Raw genomic sequence first — 19684 nt, 5'->3', positions numbered from 1 at the left:
CCTAGCCCAGAAATGGAACAATTAGAGTAGCTGTTCCACATTGGTCAGCCAGAACTGTGATACTGAACAACCTAATGTGTGCATTAAAATAGGATCTCTGTGTCCCGATTAGCCTATAGTGATGCCATTTGCAGATTATGACATTTTTCTGCCTTAGGGCTTTTATCTTTGAAAGACACAAAATTGCTCAAAAAGCCCTAATTATGTTTTTTTTTTAATCACTGAAATTAGAATAGCTTCTTATCAAATCACCTCTTATTAAAATCCAGATTTTTTTTCCTGAGTCTGGCTTTATAAGCCTTAATCAAGAATTCAAATGGCAGGCATGTGTGATTCTCAGAGAGGCACAGAGTTTGTGGTGCAAGGTACCATGTCTGCTTGTTTTGTACAATGATGCTTAACTCCTGTCTTTTGCAGTTACTATAACTACCTCCTTTGTCTCAAAAATCAAGCTTTGCAAGCTGATCTCCCATGATGAACATGAAGGCATATTCATCCCTTCACTGGAAAGAAAACAATTTACTCAGTCGTTGTTAGCTGTAATTACCTGTTCTTGGATGATATCAATCTGCAGAATTTTTTCCCCCCTCACTCCTATAGGTTTACTGTTTCATTGTGGCTTTATTTACTCCATTATTGCAAGGCCAACCTCTGTGGGATTCTGTACTTTGTTGATTCTAATGAGATGTACGGCACACCTTCTGTGTTTCTTACTGAAGAGGGTAAGTACGAAACAAAACCTTTAGAACAATAGTGTAATTTTCTTATACTCTGTCTATTGACAGATAACGTCTGTCTAGAGTAAGGAAGATGTTCTCAGCATGGCAGGTCAATGAGAGTGATGGTTTACAAGTATGGGCTTCAAGTTAAACTTCTTTCCTGGAAGCTTAAAACAAACATCTTATTTATAGAGGAATGCACTCATATGTCTGTTTGGTTGGTTGATTTTGGTTAGTTGATAAAGGAAGAAGGAATGGGACCTAGTCTCATAGCCTTTTAGGACAATTGTTGGAAAGTTGTAACCACTTCAATCACTCTTAAGTACTTTTTTTTTTTTTTGGGTGATTTTTACCTGCTTTAATTTTTCTTTCAGGCCACTTGCATATTCAAATGCATCTTGTCAAAGGAGAAGACCTTGCAGTAAAAACAAAATTCACCATGCCTTTGAAGGAGTGGTTTCGCCTGGATATCTCTTTTAACGGCGCCCAGGTACTGGAGGCTCGCTCCCCGGCGAATCACGTCAGCATCATCACTTAACGTGGAGCATTGCTGTAAAGTCAGGGAGCTAGGAAATCTGCAAAAACAAATTTGTGGTAACTGATAAACTTTTACAACCATACACTTTTTTTAATCAAATTTTTATAGTTGGAAGTTTAAATCATAAAACTCTTATCCCATTTAATTAACTTTTCAAGTGCTTCTTTCAACTATACTGTGAATGAGTAAATAATATAGCCAGCTATATAGCCACAATTTTCCGAGCAATTCAGGCCTTGTCTCCCAGCTAGCTAGGCATTAGGGAGATAAATGTTAAAACAGCCTTGGCCATATTTATATAGTGTTATCAAATCTACAACTTTTTTTACAGGAAATTTATTGGTTAGTTCAGCCAAGAAATGCTTTGATTGTTTTTGGCAGTGAAAACAATTGCTTATGCTTGACATTAAACAGACAAATAATAACCAACAAACCTAAGTGATAATTCTGGTAAGATGGAGGGTTTTATCTACTTTGTACCATAAAATGCTACACATAACAGTTTCAAGCTCTCGTAACACAGCTTTTATGGATTATGGGCAAATCTGTTGTCATAATTGAAGATAATTCCATTTCTTGATATATGCGATGTCAGTATGCTATGTTTTTTCTGGTTGCTTTATTTTCTCGTCAGCTTTCCATATTGATTTGTGATTTTCCCATAAGAAAAGTGGAAGAGACGTTTTGTTTGTTGTGTGCATTAGATAATACACAGACTTCCCTCGGTGGTTAGGTTTATCACATTTCCTTTTTCTGAAGAAAAAAGAAATCAGGTCGGTCCTTATAGCTTTCCTGAGAGGAGTCTGTAAGATGTTAGCTGGCATTTTTTGAGTGTTTGTTTCCTTAAATGATGTTAGGTGACATTGCTGTTGCCTGTGTTTTAGCTTCTCGCTGACTTGCGGATTATGATGGCATTATAGTTCGGTTGCTGCTTTTTCTTAAGGTCAGCTCAGTACCGTGGGTCACTTAGACAGGTATCAAATCACCAGAGCAAATCACAGATCTTATTTTGCACCTGCTGTATGCAAGGCAGTATGCTCAAGGAGCTTACAAACTTTTTATGAAAGTCACGTTAAGCAGGTGACGGGATGTCATAGGGTGTACTTAATTGCCGAATGACTCATATTGATTCACAGAAAAAGAGACAGCACTTCCTGCTGGGATGCTCAGGGAAGCTTTCATAGGGAAGGTTTCTACAGATGGGCAGAATTTAGATGGAGGAACAAGGAGGGGACATTTAACACATCACTGGGGGCTAGCAGATAAACCAGTCTGGAGTAGAAATTTGCAGACTGTAGAACACTAATAGAAGAAAAAATGTCTTTAGGGTTAGAATGTGGAGAATCTTGAGTATCATGGAATTTGAATTTCTACTTGCAAGGCAGTATGGCATCAACGAAGGTTTTTGAGCAGAAGAGTAAGTTAAAGCTGTCCTTTCATTAAAGAGATGAATTTAATGGCAGAGTACATGATCAGGTAAAGCAAGAGAGAAGGATTAGGGAGACAGAGGGGTGGGAAAAAATGTAGATTTTTCTTTTGTAGACTTTGCCATTTGTCCTTCTTTCCTTCCATCCCATCCGGTCTCCCTAATACACGTAGATTGCAAAACAGTACTTATTGTTTTTCTACACAAAATCCAGCTCTGTGGTGAGACTACTGTATTCATCGCTTCGACTATATGGACAGATTTATGTAAAGTAAATAGTTGGTTTAGAGAAACAGCTGGTCTGAGTCATTTTCTTCTCCGAACCAGCATGTTGCTTATGGCTGAGCCGGGTTGGTTCCTCTGGGTTAGGTTGTCTTGGACACACGGTGTTGGCGCCAGTTCTTTGAGAATCTACTTAAGCCAGAACATGTTTCCTGAACACTTGCTCTGTGTGAGCGCTGGGGGAGCTGAAGGAACCCCTTCACCCCAGGGGCTTTCATGTTGCTGTCCCAGACACGAGAAGGATTCGTGACAGCTAACAACACTGGCGACGAAAACACTGTCACCATCGAAATGACAGTGATGAATCTCAGTGCGGAGGGAGAGAGGGCGGGAAACAGCAGTGCGTGAAGAGCGTTCAGCGCCAGTCTTGTTTTTCACCCTAAGGCTCTCATGGAATCAGAGTAAAATTTGAAAAACCCCTTGCAGCGTCTTACACATTTCCTTGTTTTGCTATGTAACCAGCTTTCAGGCATGAATACACCCAGTGAGTGAACCTTTGGCTTGTAGTTGGGAAGTGTCTGAAGCCCACTGTGGGGAAATTGCATTATAGATCTTTTTATCACATCGAGTCATTTGGAGAAGAATGTACACAGGGCTAGAAAACTGCTAATTTAATTTTTTTGTGGAAACTGATCAGGAGGAACACTTACGCATAATGGATACCCAGGACTGTGTTTCTGATGTGGGGTGTTGAGACATAACTGATCCTTGTGTATCTCTCCCACATAGATAGTAGTTACCACCAGCGCTGGACAGGATTTGAAAAACCACCATAATCAGACCATCAAGTAAGTGTGATTTTTCTTTGGATTCAAAATTTTGCTGGATGAGGGTTAGGGAACCTTCATACCCACACCCCACACTGTGGTTCTCCCGCCTCCTTATTCAGCTTCTCTAAGCCTGGACGATAACTAGTCTGCCCTGTAGCTAACCTTTATACGTTTTTTTCTTTTTTAAACGTCCACAAACTATTTCTTCCACAATCTTTTTTTCTAAGCAAGAGAAACTAGTTCTCTCTCTGGGTCTCATTGTACATTCTTCCTTGCATGGCTCTGTATAATTCATTTTCTTTGAAAAGTACCTTCTACAAAGGATTCTGAAAAATAAATCAAAGGATTAATGTTTGCTTATGGAGAAGAGTTGGTAACTACGGCTTAGTATAAAACGAACAAGCAGACTGCCTTCGTATTTATGTTTGTAATCTAGATTTGAAATGAATGCAACTATTGATGTTGCTCTAACTTTTCATCCTTGTACAATGATTCTCTACGAGAGTTACAGAAACTGAGAACTGGGTCTCTTGCTTGCATGTCATCATTTTTTAATTGACTTCTACATCCCGTGTGAGAGTGGGCTTATAGTGGCAGAACCATGGAGCAGCTTGCTTTAGGAACTCAGTATACGTTATCATAGATATATATCTATTTATATCTGTATCAATCTATCTATCTATGGTCAGATGCTTACCAAAAAATCTAAAGAACAGAAACAATAATTACCAGTTTCATATGCATAATTTAGAAGAATGTATCAGGACTGTTGGGTACTTTGGTTGGTAGAGGGGGGCCTCCATTCCTCCATCCTTTCATCATTTCACTATGCCAAGCAGATAACTGTCTCTCCAAACAGGCTCCATTCACTCAGAGTCCCCACACAATCCAAATTTTCTTTAAAAAGGAAATTTTAAAGAAAAGAAAGCCAAGAGGAGGTGATGACAGGGTATAAGGGGGGCATATTCTCTACATTTTTTCCCCTGTCATTTCTGTTTACATTTAAGTCAAACAACTTCTTTTAGGCCCTGGGCACATAGACCGGATTAAAGTTTCCAGAAAGGCTAAAGAAGTGTTATTCCTGAGCCTGCAAAAAGAAAGTCGGGGGTGACTTGATAGCTGTATTGAAGCATTGAGGCTGAAGTCTAAGAACAGAGCAGAAGCCTTTAACTCTGGTGGACTTAGACCGGTCAGAAAGAGTTCAGTAGATATGAGTGTTGTTACAGAACAGGGGCCATAGGGCCTTTGATGAAGAGTTGGAGCTTAGGAAAGGCCTGGGAATTTGCTTTGGAGAAACAGATGATGTGTGACCCCTTTGGAAATCTCTTCCAGTGCCCTCTTCTGCCCCAGAAGTTGAGACTTCAGAAGGTGAAGTCTAAAATAATATTGTTCCCTTTCTCCCCTGACACCCACCCCAACTAAGGCCATTTTTGACAACCAATTGAATCTCATAAGCTCTTTTTCATTTTCTATGTAAGGGCTTCCTTTCCTCTTAAACCCCAGAAATGCAGGTGCTGGCAGGAGTGGAGTGGATCACAGCAGGATGGAGGGCTGGGACCTTGGTGAGGCGAGAGTGAGACATATGCCCTCCGCATAAAATTTAAGGAGGCAGGCACCAGGAAAGCTCAGAAGTTATATTAGCTTGCCAAGGCTGCCAGAACGTAGTACTACAAACTGGCTTAAACAACAGAAATTTATGGCGGTGTTAGAAGCTAGAAGCCTGAGATGAAGGTGTCAGCTGAGCCGTGCTCCCTGCCAAGGCTCTGGGGAAGGATCTGCTTTAGGCCCCTCTCCAGCCTCTGATCCTTCCTTGGCTTGTGGCAGCATAACCTTGCATCTTCACATGGCGTTTTCCGTGTGAAAGTGTCTGTGTTTGTCCAAATGTCCTCTTTTCATAAGGACACCAGTCATATTGAATTAAGGACCCATCCTACTCCAGTGTGATCTCGTTTTTAAATAACTTTTTTTTATTGAAGTATAGTTGGTTTATAATGTGTTAATTTCTGATGTACAGCATAATGTTTCAGTTGTACATATATGTATTCCTTTTCATATTCTTTTTTATTATAGGTTACTACAAGAAATTGAATATAGTTCCCTGTGCTATATGATAGAACCTTGTTTATCTGTTATATATAGTTAGTACCTGCAAATCCTGAACCTCCAGTTTATCCCTCCACCCCCTCCCTGTTTGAGCTCATCTTAATTAATTCCATCTACAGTGACCCTATTTCCAAATAATGTAACATTCTGAGGTACTAGGGGTTCAGACTTCAACATATGAATTTGGGGGGAGTGTACCATTCAACTCATAACAGGGGCCATGATAAATAACATTTCATACAATATTTTTAAAGCTCAAAATTAATGTAAAGAATCCATGATGAACAGAATCACAAAATTTTAAGTGAAGACAGAATCAATATGCTCACATAAGATTCCAGAGATCAGAGCTGACATTCAGGTACATACCAATTCGATATTCCAGTGAAAGCTTTGCAGTGATTCCTCGCCTGGTAACGCTGGTAGTCCCCAGGCCCAAGAGTGCCCCTCACCACCACTTCAGCTGCCCATCCTGTACTCCTGGGGCCCCTTCCATCAGTAGAACAGCTGAAGAATTAACATGGGGCCCACCTGGGCTTCCCCTGGTTAGATGTTTGGACTCTCGTTCAGCAGTGAGATTTCAGAGTGGGCCAAGCCAGTGCATTGAACATCAAATATTTCAGATGGTTATAGGTATTCCAAGGAAAGCCCCTTAATTCTTCTTTTTATTTGTTCTTGTTGTGTGAACATAATGACAGCTGTTATCCCACAAAGGTGGTGTAGGAAGATGAGTAATTAAGTGCTCAGAGGTGCAGGGCTGCACACAATGAAAGGCTACAATCACAGCTGCAGACCTGTGTAGCGTGTGTTGCGTGTGTTGCGTTCATCCATCCATCCATCCATCCATCCAGTATATATTCATTCATCCAACACCTTTACCATGTGCCTGACACAGTGCAGGACTCTGGGAATAAAACGATGAGCAACAAGAATCCCTGCCTTCATGGAGCTAAAAAATCTAGCGGAAGGAAGATAGATCTTATACAAATACATCCACAAGTAAATTTAAAGTTATGAGTTGAGGTGAATGCAGGGAAGGAAATGTAGGTTGGCCTGAGAAGATAACAAAGAGGCCAGAATTTAGACCAGGCCCTGGGGAAGTGACACTTAAGATGAAAATTACTTTAAGGGATGAGAGGGACAGCTAAATTGAGGCTCTAAGTTTCCCTAAAGAACCCTCGAGCCAAAGCTGTTCCCTAATTCTGAGCGAGGCCTTTTTAACGATGGAAGCGGTTCTTTCCCACTGCTGGTCCTCCACAGTAACGCACCAGGGCACTCTCCCACGTCAGGTAAGAGTAAAGATAGTTTGCCAGCATGTCAGAGCCTTGAGAAGGGGACCAGTTTGGGCTCTTGAACCATCTAGCTCAGCTTTTTATGTCCTCGAAACTGATAACCATCAAACGATGCACAGTACAAGGAATCTCTTGCAGTCTTGGTGCAGCCACTGAGAATTCTAGAGGAGAAAAACGTGGAGGCACCGATGTAGAGGGAGGCCCAGCTGGGAAGCTCTATCAGTTTTATTAGAACAATGATAAAAAATCACAGTCTAGGACCGGAAGGAACAAGTAATGGATTAATTAGTTGAAAATTCAGTTAAAACAAAGATCCATAAAAAAAGATTCCATAAACATTTTAATTAAAAAAAGGAAATGTACATTCATTTGTTTTCCAGATAGGGCCTTGCTTTTGAGTCTGGATCTGCTGATTGGAGTTCCCTGTGACCTTTCTCGCGTAAGCGGTACCCAATTTCTATTTCTCCCAAATGAAAAGAAAGCGAAGGCACTTGTGAAACTACCCAATCCACCTAGGTGTCTTCAGTTTCTTTTTCCAGCCTTTCCAGCTGTCCTAATTCCATAACAGTTTTTCAGTTACCATTCTTTGCTGAGTCCACCCAAAATATTCAACTTAATTTTTATAGAATGAACATCTCTTTCTTCTCCATCCATATTTTATTGGATTACATAAGATTTAATTAAAGCGTATGGTTACAGTGACTGTACAATTGGCAACAGAGAGGCTTGGGAACAAACACATCTTACTCTTGCTAAGCACTCAACTCAAGAAATCGCAGCTAAAATCCAAGAGGGGACTAGGTTAATAATAATAATAACTAATAATAATAACTGGAGTTAATAGATATGGCGTCTACTGTATGCCAGGCAGTGTTCTAAATGCTTTGTTTAAATATCAGCTTACTTAATCCTCCCCCAAACCCTATAGATGGGTACTATTATTGTCTCCTTTTAAAAATTAGAAGACGAAGGCTCCAGAGTTGCCTCCAGCTGGCAAGCATCCAGCATGTCGCAGGGATGGGCCCCCAGGTGAGCTGGTGAGTTGGTGAAGCGGCGTTCCGTCACTAGAACTTCCGCCTCAGAAGCATCACTTTGTGTCCACCGAGTCCCGGGTTATTTCCTCGTGAGTGTAGCTGGAATGTTCAAATCTTTCGCAGATCTTGAAAAACAGAGTCAATTCACAGCCCTCAGAAATTGTAACTTTGTGGTCCCACCTGCAGACAAGGGAGGAGGTCATTATCTTCTCGTGGCCCTTCAAGCCTGAGATTCTGGAAAAAGAAACATAGGAGATAAAGCATTTCTTTTCCACTTTAGTTGCCATTGCAGACAGCGAACCCCTAAGTGTTCCCTCTTGCTGCCATCGGCTGATGTTGTCAGAGTGCCCGTTTCTTCACCTTTTGGTCTTCTTCTGGCCAGGAGCACCTGCTAAGGGTCGGGTTTCTGGCTAACAGTCAGTCCATCCTTTCTCCTGGGATAACCCAGGTTGCCTGGCTTCTCTGATCTGACCACTGGCAGCTGCTCTGTCCCTGTCCGTGTCACCTGGCCCGTCACTCTTTGATACCTGACCTGTTATGTTCTTTCCTGTTGCTTCCATCTGTCCCCTGCGCTCCCTGGCTCATTTGTTTTTGCCTGGCTCTTCACTTGATCCCTGTCTTGACCTCCTCCAACCCTGCTGTTCACATATGCTCTGATGGTTGCTCGTCCACCCATTCCTATTTTAATTTCTAAATAGGGAATAAATGCACAAGGTTTAAAACATCAAACCTCTGTGAAAAGGTATACAGTTAGTTGTCTTGTTTCCAGCTCTGTCCCTGTCCACTCCACCCTCTACCCCCCCACACCATGGGGAAAATACTTTTATTACTTTCGTACAGATACTTCCAGAATTTTTCAATTCAAATACAAAAAATAAAAAAATTCATTCTCCTCTTTCTTGGATAAAAAGTGTAGTCATTGTTCTGCTCTTTCATTTTTTGATTTTTCACTTAACAATGTATTTTAGAGTTTTCTGCAGCTCAGTACACGGAGCCCTTTGTCCTTTTTTAAGCTATGTTGTGAAAGAGCTCATGTTCAGGGCCCATCGGATGCGTGTGGGTACCAGTCCTCGTCGACAGACCCCTGGGTTTTCCACTCTTTTGTGAACGTAAACAATGCTACAGGGAACAACCTCGTGAATTTTATTCATGCCAGCTTTTCTTTCCCCTCCATTTTCCTTTCTGATCCTTCAAGTCTTTCAGGACAAAGCGGGCTTCCAACACATCACCCGTGCTGGCCTCTTGTCTTTGGCCAAGCCCTTTGGCTCTGCTGTGGCCTCCTTCTCCTAACTCTGAATTTGACCTCAGTTCTTATCTAATAGGGTGTGTTTTTATTTTCCTCCACAGCCATCTTCTGTCCATTCACCAAGTTTTCTTTTTTCCCTTTTAGAATAAAATACTTCCAATTAAGATGAGCAATTCCAAATAATTCCAATGATTCCAAACAATTTCACCAATATCAATAGCCAGCAAGTATTGAGTACTTATGCTCGATGCTCTAAGCCTTTACATCTACTTAATCCTCTTACCAGTCTAGTAAGAGAGGAATTATCATTTTGCTAATGAGAAAACTCAGACTCAGAGAGGTTGAGCAACTGGTCCAAGGTCACACAGCTGGTAAACAGCAGAGTTGGGATCCTAGCCCAAGTCTGCCTGACTGCACCTTAGTCTCATCTTTTAGAACTCAAGAGTGAAGGGTTTGCGGAAATTGTGGGGTTTTAATTCAAGGAGTGTCAATGAAAGAGTCTCTTTTAAAAAAAACTTTGGTTCAAACCCAGAGCCTTCTTAATCCTTTGTTCTTCTCTAGTTTCCGGGAGGATTTCCATTATAATGACACCGCTGGGTACTTCATTATTGGAGGGAGCAGATATGTGGCTGGCATTGAAGGGTTTTTTGGACCTTTGAGGTACTACCGTCTGCACGCTCTGCGCCCGACACAGGTGAGCCCAGGGGGCCGGGAAGCTCTCGGGTGCTCGTGGGTGATGGGCGTGTGGCTCAGGGACCTGCAGCCCTCTGCAAACAAAAGATTCATCCTAGCTGGACCTCGCATTGGCTCTGTCACCAAATATCATTAATATGGAGACTTTTCCCCCAGCAAATGTGATAATAGATTTGTGTGAACGTTTGGCTCATTTAGTACTCATAAAATGGAAACCATTTACTTCCTCTGTTTTAATAACTAGTAGCTTAATTATAGAGTAGATTTTTATCGGGCTGTTGCCTATCCAGTGATTAAGCTAATGAAAAGCGAGAATCTTAGTTATTTGGTAAAGCTTCTTTTATATGCTATTATTTAAAGTATCAGAAGAGGAGACACTCCAGCAAATTAGCATCTTGGTTCCGCTGACTGCTCTCTCCAGAAATGCAGGCCTTCGGCTCCCACTGGTGGGTTGGCTGCGGTGGTAGAGATCGCAAAGGGCTTTGTGTTCGGAACTGAATTTGCACATCCAAAACCCAGCCACAAATGAGGTGGCACCGTCCAGGTCTCCAGGCCAGCTCTGGCGGGGCTGGCAGGTAGAGGAGGGCTGCCCCAAGAGAGAAACTTCAACGCAGTTGCTTTTTTTTGCCTTGGTTAGAACACCAGATACAGGAAAAAGGAGCATTGTTTCATTCCCGTGAACTCGTGGGGTTTCTTCTGAGAAAAGCAGGAGTTACTCGGCAAAGTCATTTGGAAAATGAGGCACCATATCACCCATGAGTCATCTTGGAGCCCCTATTAAGAGACCTCTGTAAGAGGAAAAAATGAAATTCATTTATTCATTTGTGCAGCAAGTACTTAAAGAGCAACTACTATGTGCCAGGCTCTGTGAGAGATGCTGAGGCATCCAAATGAATTAAGGTGGTGGTTTTCAAAGGTTTTTTTGGAGGTGATTCCCAGAAATCTATTTCTAGCATTTCTAGCAGTACATACATATGAATATACAAATACACACATACACACACACATGCACGTACATACGCACATATATACATGCACACATACGTATATATAAAACACAAAACTGAAACAAAAGTTTTACTAAGTATACGTGCCCTTGCTATGTTCAGTGTACTCTAATATTTTGTGTTCTGCTTTATAAAAATTAAAATCACTGTTGGTTACAATCCACTGAAATAATTTCATGACCCTGTAGTGGGTCACAACTTGCACTGAAAATCGAGTTGAGGTAAGGCCTTTGTTCTTGAGGGGCTCCCTGTCTGTGTCTCAAACAGGTAACTCATGAAAGAATAGGGTATGTGCTTTAATTCAGACTCGAGCACAGTGTTTGGGAGTACGGAGGTGCCACTGTCTGCCTGGGTACATGTGTGCTGGTGGGGTGGGCTGTTAAGGAGGCTGCCCTGAAGTGATGGACTGGGATTTGGCTCTTGGAGGTTGAGGTAGGAGCCTTCGAGGCAGAAAAAAGGGGAGGAGGGCTTCCAGGCAGCATACGCAGCATCAGTAGACTTGGCATTCCTTTGGGAACTCAGGGGAAATAGCTATCATTTTCTGGGGACAGCAGGCAGTGGTGGGGAAAAGAAAAGGATGAAGGCCTGGTCTCTGGGAAATCCTGACAACTTAAGAAGCTCTGCAGGGAAGAGGCTACAAAAAGAAACTGGAGGGAAGAGATCTGAGCCTGCATATCCTTGAATTACTAGTAACACCCTTCCCCTGAGAATCCAGGGTGGGTGATCTGTGTACAAATAACCACCTGGTAACATCAGTGAGAGGAGGAAATCCACCTGAACGTAGCCTCATAGGTATCCATGGGTGTTTGATGACAGTTGTTCATTCTGTTTTCTTGCCCTCTTGTAGATTTTCAATCCGCTCCTTGAAAAGCAACTTGCTGAACAAATCAACTTATATTATGAAAGGTGTGCAGAGGTTCAAGAAATAGTGTCTGTGTACACATCCACGGTACAGCAGGGGACCAGGAGACAAGAAGCATGTAAGTATTGAACTTCAGGTGGGCAATTTTTGACTCCGGTCATTTGTAGCAACACATCTGGCTTCTTTCAGGGGAGTTAAAATAGAACATATGTGACTTGACCGGTGAGGACAAGTGTGACCTCCCCAGATGGATGCAGATGAAGGTATCTGCATTCCACCTGAATTCCAATAAGACCAACAGCCAGCGAGAATCCAAACCTGCCTCGTGGCTTCAACCAGCCGTGATTTAGTTTAAGAATATAAATGAGTGTTTTGAGCCTCAAATTGCATTATGCCCATCTGTAATAGGATCTTAGGCCAGTCTAAGAAAATAAAAATGAATTGGAAAATAAATTAATCATCAAAAGTATTTCCCCATCGGTGCACTTTTGTCTTGGACCATTAATATCTGAATATTAGCTTTCAGAAATGTTGAACAATGACTTTGTTGTTTGGGGCTGGGTTTTTTGTTTTTTTTTTTTAATCCTTGAAATTGACTCATTCTGGAAGACACTGGTAATTTTTCAACAGAAGGAATGAATTTCAAATTGACTGCTTTCATATCTGCCCATATTTGCACGGACAGCCTTTCATTCATACAGAGTGTGTGTCTGTTATAAAACTCATCCCGTCTTGTCTTCCAATGTTCCGGCTTGGATCTAGCACTTATGAATGTCTCTGGTTATAGATCTTCTTGCATGATATGGTGGCCCTAGATTTACTCACATATGTTCCTTCTGGAAGAGAAATTCCTGTGGGGCCTTTTCCATCTCAGCAAAAGCGAATTGAGTATTTCTGTCCTGCCTAAATGTCTCAACATCTCCAGAACTGAACTTCCCATCCCAGACCAGGGAGGGATGGATACGTCTTGAATATACCCCATCCCGATAAGATTCACATAAAACAGTCCTGGGAAGTGATTAGAGGTGGTGGTAGGTCAGTGAAGAAAAGCAGCACTTCTGCAATTTAATTTAAGAATAGGCTATACTGGTCCCCCAGCTGCCACTGTCACCGCTGAATCATCCAGAAAATATGATGCTGTCAGAAGAGGGGGGAGATATATAGGAATAGTAATATCCCAAACAGGAAAGAAACTGATTTTGATAGCTGATGCAATTTCAGGAGAGGTACCCAGAGTCTGAAGGCCAGTCTTGCATACTGATTGGTTTGGTGGCGTTGGGAAGACTTTCCTAACATCTTCTATAGCCTGGCCTCCCTGGGGGTCCCTGTGCTTTGCTCCTCGATTCACGTTGCCAACAAAATGGCCTAGATATTGGCCTCCTGGGGGCCCATCCGAGGCCAGCTGCTCGTTCTGTAGAATTATTCAACAGCTATCAGCAACTTTGGCACATTTCCCTTGGACATGGCTTTGAATTTGTGACCTCAAGGCAGAGGCATCATAGCCAATTTCAAATCCCTGATGCACTCAAACCAACATCCAGTAACGTTAAGTCTGAGCTCTGATTTCTAGTTCCTCTAAGAGGAAGGGGTTTAAGGAGGGGAGACCCTCCCTCTCCTAAGGGGAATGGTATCTTGTGCTTCCCTTTCCTGTAGGTGACCTCCGGAATTCCTACCTGGACCTGACACTCAGGTATGGGAGGCCCTCGACGTGCAGAGCCTTCCCCTGGGAGAAGGAGCTGAAAGACAAGCACCAGAGCTTGCTCCGGGCCCTGCTGGAGATGGGTTTGGTGACAGGTAATTAAGTCTGCACCTTGCCTTTGGACCCTGGCAAGGAAGGTCCCTGCGTTTCTGCTTTTCCTAGCCCTCTTTGGTGATTTTTACCTCGAAGTTATTTTTAACCCTGGTGCTCTAGCTTCATTTCAGATTTAAATTCTGCCCTTGTATGTCCACGGCTCTCAGTATCTCCGTGCCCATTTCCGACACTAAATACAAAAACTTAAATTTAGGAATCACTCGAGAAATTCTTCATTTAAAGCCAAGGCCACAGATGAACAGCTGGCAGCCAGAGCTGGCCCCCAAGTGTGGTTGCTTTGGCATACATATTATTGTCAATTAAAAAAAAAAAAAGAGTTACCAGTATCTAAAAGCTTATATGAAAATGCAAATTTCTAGTTTTTCTCAAAAAATCCAAAGATCTGGCAACACTGGGCGTCCACTCCTACATGGCCAAAATCCCAGAGGTTGAATGGTCAGTATAGGCATGCTCTGTCCATCCACAGCCCCGTCCATCCACAGCCCCGCCTGCCTACTTCATTTATGGCTCTTACCTGCCTGGACCCTCAGGCATGTGAACTTGAGACCCCTGATTTGAAGTTCACTTTAAGCAGCATCTCAGGAATCTACATACACATCCCAGATGCGGCCAGCTTCTCCTTAAGTCCATTGTGATTTAGGTTTGCTGAATAATTAAGTACACACTGTAGGACCATGAAGGATTGTGAAACAATGTGTTAGAAAGAGAAACCCTGGAGATGTTCTGCCTGGGGAAGGGAATGATAAGGAGGGTGATGACAATGATCGGTGAGCGGCAGCCTGTGTTCTGCATGCGACCAGATCCTTGAGACAAGGCCATGCAGAAACTGATTTCTGCTTCAAATAAGAACTTCTTAAGAACAGCAGTGTCCAACAAGATAGACTCTCTTTGCAGATAGTGACTTACCCTCACCCCGTCTTGTAAGAATTCAAGCCATACAAGATATTTCACTTCTGGTTCATTTGATATTTATTGGGTGACTGCTCGGTTACTTGGCTAGACTTCAGAGATAAGTAAAATAATACAAGTTTTCTGCCCTTGAGGGATAGACTTGAAAGCAAAGAAAATGGTAATGCATTTTTTTAAAAAAATAAAAGCTGTGGGAGTAATTGGCAAAGGCACCAAAGAAGAGAGTGGGAACTTTGACTTGGAAGACTAAGGTATTCAGGGAAGGCTTCCTGGAGGAGGTTGACACTAGGATTGTTCTTGAAGAGTCAGTTGGTGTTTGCCAGATAAGCAAGGTGGGGGTGGGTATTCCAGGCAGAGTAGAGGCAGAGAGCCGGGAAGAGCACAGCATTTTTCAGGATGTGCAAGGGGTTTGGGAAGCAGGAAAGGGCCTGGAGAGTGACGATTCTGACTAGAGCTCAGACACCATCCTGGAAAATTTTGGCTTTCCCTTGTAGGTGACAGGGACTCGCTGAAGGGTTTCAAGCAGGGGATAGAGGCATGATCAGATTTGGGTTTTTGTGGTCACCCTTGGCAGCAGTGGGAGGTTGAGGGAGATGAACTAGAGGGGTGTGGAGCCGGACACAGGGGTCCACTGCATGGTCCAGGGAGGAGAGGTTGCAGGCTTGAATGGGACAGAGTGATGGAGACGGAGCCCAGGGATGTAAAGGGGTTGGCTCTGAAGGACTTCATGACTGCCTGGATCCCGGTGAGGGAGGCCACATGGAGTTGGGGACAGCATAGCCTCTGAAGCCAGGTGACCTCGTTCCGATTTTCACTTAGCCCTTGCTAGCTGTGTGATCTTAGGCAAGATACCTTGTTTCTCTGAGCCTCAGTTTCCTCATCTGCAAAATGGGAGTTCGAATAGTCCTTCTCTCCTAGTGTTGGATTAAATGAATTGATACTTAGACGAGTATCAGCACTTAGTAAACTCGATGTAAGCAGCGTTTCTCAACCTTGGCACCACTGACATTTCAGACTGGGTAATTCGTCATTGTGAGAGGTCTGTCCTGTGCATTATAGGATGTTTAGCTACACTTCTGGTCGCTACTCACTGAATGCCAGCAGCACTCACTACCCACCCATGGCTCCCCCTCTCAAGTATGATAACCCAAAATGTCTCCAGACATTGCCAAGTGTCCCCAAGGAGGCCAAATCGCCCCCAGTTGAGAATCACTGCTGTGTAAGTGTTATATTCTTATTACCCGGCAGAGAAAATTCTTGGGTTTTTGTGGGTGGTGGCGGGGCTGCCCCCTGAGACAGGCGAACAGAAGAAGGAGATGCATGTTGGAGAGGGTAGGCTAAACGGGCTAAAACCACATCCACCTCAGCACTGGTTTCATGAGATTTCTGATATATTTAAATACAGTTTTGCTGATTGGGAACAGAAGTGAATCATTCTCACAAAACATTCTTTTTAAAGCAAATACTCTCGATAAAAAGTGTTTTCATGTTATCTTTATAGCTCAGAAGTTTTGCTTATAAGAATTTAGAAGGATTTTATTCTCTGTGGAAGCCTGGAAAGGGAGCTAATTAAAAACCCAGATCAGGAGCCCTCAAACCTGAAGGCTTCCTGGGCTGAAATGCCTTGGAGCTGTCACACTGCAGCACAGAAACGCCCTCTGTTTGACTTCCGGGGGGGCCCCCATCCGTGATGGGAGATGGGGCTCAAAGCCAGATTTGCCACTTTGGGGCCCACGGCTGGTGCCCAGCCAGCCAGTTGAGTCCTTCTGGTGCCAAGTCTGCTTAGATCAGTGCCAACAAACGTATCCTTGAGGGGCCTATGTCTCTGGGCACACAGCCACCTCTTTTCCTCTTCTCCTACCATTTCCTGGGGCCCAGGAGCAGGCCGAGCGGAAGGGCAAGAAGGGTAGGCAGATCTCCAGAGCCCACCTCAGGCCCCCATTCTGCCTTCAGCCCCTATTTTACCAGTCCCATCCATAGGGACTGGGGAACCTTCTGCAGAGATAAGGCACTCACTCCTCATTGCAGTTCATCTCTCACTGGCACACGGCCCGTGTGTGGCGCTATCATAGCGTCCTCTGGCTAACCCTGGAGAGTGGTGTCACACATTGTGCCCCATTTCTAACAGTCCTGAGAAAAATGCAGAAAATTTGATTTTGTAAATTGAGAGTTAAAAAAAAAAACTTCACAAGTTTACATTATTTACATATCTTTACTCTGGTCTCCTATAAAAAGAGTAGTAGTCAGACGGGTGTGACTGTGTGTCTATTCCTGGTGCCTCACATACCTTTTCTTCCAAGTTTATCTTGCCGTGAGTGTCTAGCGGCTTTGGAGGGCTTGGGGCCACTCGAGTCAATAGGAACTATGTTCGCATCATGTTTTCTGCTGCTGGCCTGAGCTGTTTGGTCCTGCTGACTTTCCTAGAACACCCTCATCGTATTACATTTCCCGTATCTGAGCTGAGCTACAAGAACGGACCCAAGTATCAGATGTTGGCTGCTTGGAATGTCTGCTGTAGGAACTGAGTGGGCGCAGTAACAGATAAGGAATTTAACTATGTGAGCAGCTCCTTAAGTCGCTCACATCACAACCTTCCATTCATTCACTCTAAACACGTATTGACTAAGTGGTCCCTGTGAGCCAGGAGAGAACAAAGATACGGCCGTGTTTTGAATGAGAGTTACTTAGGCTCAGTGCAAGGAAAAATGTCAGGTCCCGTAGTGCTCACAAAGGGAATTAATTGGTGAAATTAGTTTTTGCAGGCATTAAAAAATACACATATATGACAGCGTGAGACAGTGGCCTGTGATCTCTGCTTCTTTGCCACAGAGACACCGTTTTCTTGGCCGCATCGCATCACGTATTTGGCCAATCCCACTTCCAGGCGGCTACGCGTACGTGTGTCAGGCTTCAGTGTTTTCTCCCCACGCTGTGTGGTTTTAGATGGATCACTGCTCCCGTTCCAAGCCAACAGTGCGCTTCAAAGGAGCTGTGAGAGCGTTGCAGGGGGTGGAGAGTTAGAAGCCTGGGCTTTCTCAACAACCAGTGGGAGTGTCCTCTGCATCCTAGCCCAGTGAGACCAGGAGTGGCCACCACGTCCATTGTTCCCAAAAGACTGAGCTCTGTTTTTCTACTACAAAAAAGAATTGCCCAATATTCACACCCTCACTTTTGAAGGCCTGTAATTAAAAAATGTTTTTTGAAACAACAAGTTCCTGCACGATAGTGCAGGGAACAATATCCAGTACCTTGCAATAGCCTATAATGAAAAAGAATGTGAAAATGAATATATATGTATATGTATAACTGAATCACTATGCTGTACACCAGAAATGAGCACAACATTGTAAATCGACTATACTTCAATTAAAAAAAAAAAAAAAAGAAACAGTGGTAAAAGACACATAACGTAAAATTCCCCACTGTAACCATTTTCAAGTGTGCCCTTCAGTAGAGTTAAGTACCTTCACATTGTTGCATAATCAGGTCTCTAGAACTTCTTCATCCTGCAAAACTGAAACTCTGCACTCATTAAACCACAAACCCCCATCCTGCTCCCACCCCCCAGGCCCTGGGAACCACCATTCTCCTTTCTGTCTCTATGAACCTGATGAGCAAGGTGCCTCATATGAGTGGAACCACATAGTATTTGTCTTTCTGTGACTAGCTTATGTCACTTAGCATAAAGTCCTCAAGGTCTATCCATGTTGTAGCCTGCATCAAAAATCTTCATCTTTTTTTTTTTTAATACGAAATGCTTCACAAATTTGTGTGTCATCCTTGTGCAGGGGCCACGTTAATCTTCTCTGTGTCGTGCCAATTTTAGTGTCCGCGCTGCCGAAGCGAGCACAGAATCGTCTTCATTTTTAAGGCTGAATAATATTCCACAGGATGCATCTACCACATTGTGTTTATTCATTCATCTGTTAGTGGACACTTGGGTTGCTTCCCCCCTTGGCTATTGTGAATAGTGCTGCTTTGAACATGTGTGCAAGTATCTCTTCAGGACTTGGCTTTCAATTCTTTCAGATATATACTCAGAGGTCGACTTGCTGGACCATCTGGTAGTTCTGGGTTTAATCTTTTAAGGAACCATTGTACTGTTCTCGATAGGGGCTGCAGCATCTTACATTCCCGTCAGCAGTGTGCAACGGTTCCCGCTTCTCCACGTGCTCACCAACACCTGTTACCTTCCGGGGTTTTGATAGTAGCCATCCTCACGGGTGTGGAGTGTAATTTATGTTTGTAATTTACAGACTAGGGAAAGTCTGGCTTCATAGGAATTAAGAACATAATGCTTTCATGAAGTGACAGCATCTGTGAAAGAGCTTCATGGACAGAAAGGTACCCTGCAGAGATAAGAGATAGGGTCGCTCGAATAGAGCTCATCTCGTCTGCCTTGAGTTGTAGCTCTTTGATCCTCTGTGTGTCTGTCACTTGCTCAGTCGAGCTTGTTGAGGGTCGTGCAAGAAGTGTGCATATCCCCTTACACTTCCTGTTCTTGCACCGTGTCTGCAGTGGTGCTGGGCATCTGTTAGCTGCTTAGTTATCAGTCCTTCTTCCGTGTGACCCTCACTGCACATTTCTGCACCACTCCCCTCAGAGAGCACACCTCACTCTCCCACGCTCCTCGGCTTGCCTGCCCTGTGGGCAGCCTCCAAGTCCAAGCTCAGTTACTGCCTCCTTGCATCATCCTTCCTGTCCCCCCCAGGCAGTCGGCTCCATCTCCCAGGCTCTCCTTGCCACTTTGTAGGTCTCTCTTTAACAGGACCGGTCTTACTGCGTTACAATACTGATTTGCCTGTCTGATCCCATAGTGAGGCTTAGACATCTTCAAAGACAGCAACAGGATCTAGGGGTTTTTTGTTGAAGACCCTCAATAAGCATTCTTGAGTCACTGAACACACTCCAAATGAATACGTGATCCCATTGTAAGCACTAAAAGCATCTCTTGTGCGTCTGTGAACCACTGAAAGAACAAGGAACTTGA

The 19684-nt window shown here is 43.4% G+C and overlaps 1 protein-coding gene and 1 non-coding gene across 2 annotated transcripts in view; one reads left to right on the top strand and one right to left on the bottom strand.

Moving 5' to 3' along the window:
• SEL1L3 (SEL1L family member 3) overlaps positions 1 to 19684 on the top strand; it is a 97969-nt gene that overhangs the window by 25880 nt on the left and 52405 nt on the right. The window contains exons 4-9 of the mRNA XM_032495227.1: positions 601 to 722; positions 1094 to 1209; positions 3695 to 3753; positions 9972 to 10104; positions 11958 to 12090; positions 13626 to 13766. Coding sequence (XP_032351118.1) covers positions 601 to 722; positions 1094 to 1209; positions 3695 to 3753; positions 9972 to 10104; positions 11958 to 12090; positions 13626 to 13766 — 704 coding nt within the window. The remainder of the gene's footprint in view (positions 1 to 600; positions 723 to 1093; positions 1210 to 3694; positions 3754 to 9971; positions 10105 to 11957; positions 12091 to 13625; positions 13767 to 19684) is intronic.
• Positions 18438 to 18544, bottom strand: LOC116659501. Its single transcript, XR_004314865.1, has one exon. It is a non-coding gene; the product is annotated as a U6 spliceosomal RNA (small nuclear RNA).

Source organism: Camelus ferus, chromosome 2, assembly GCF_009834535.1.
Source record: "Camelus ferus isolate YT-003-E chromosome 2, BCGSAC_Cfer_1.0, whole genome shotgun sequence".
In the NCBI taxonomy this organism is placed as follows: Eukaryota; Metazoa; Chordata; class Mammalia; order Artiodactyla; family Camelidae; genus Camelus; species Camelus ferus.
This window is presented reverse-complemented; position numbering and strand designations above follow the sequence as displayed.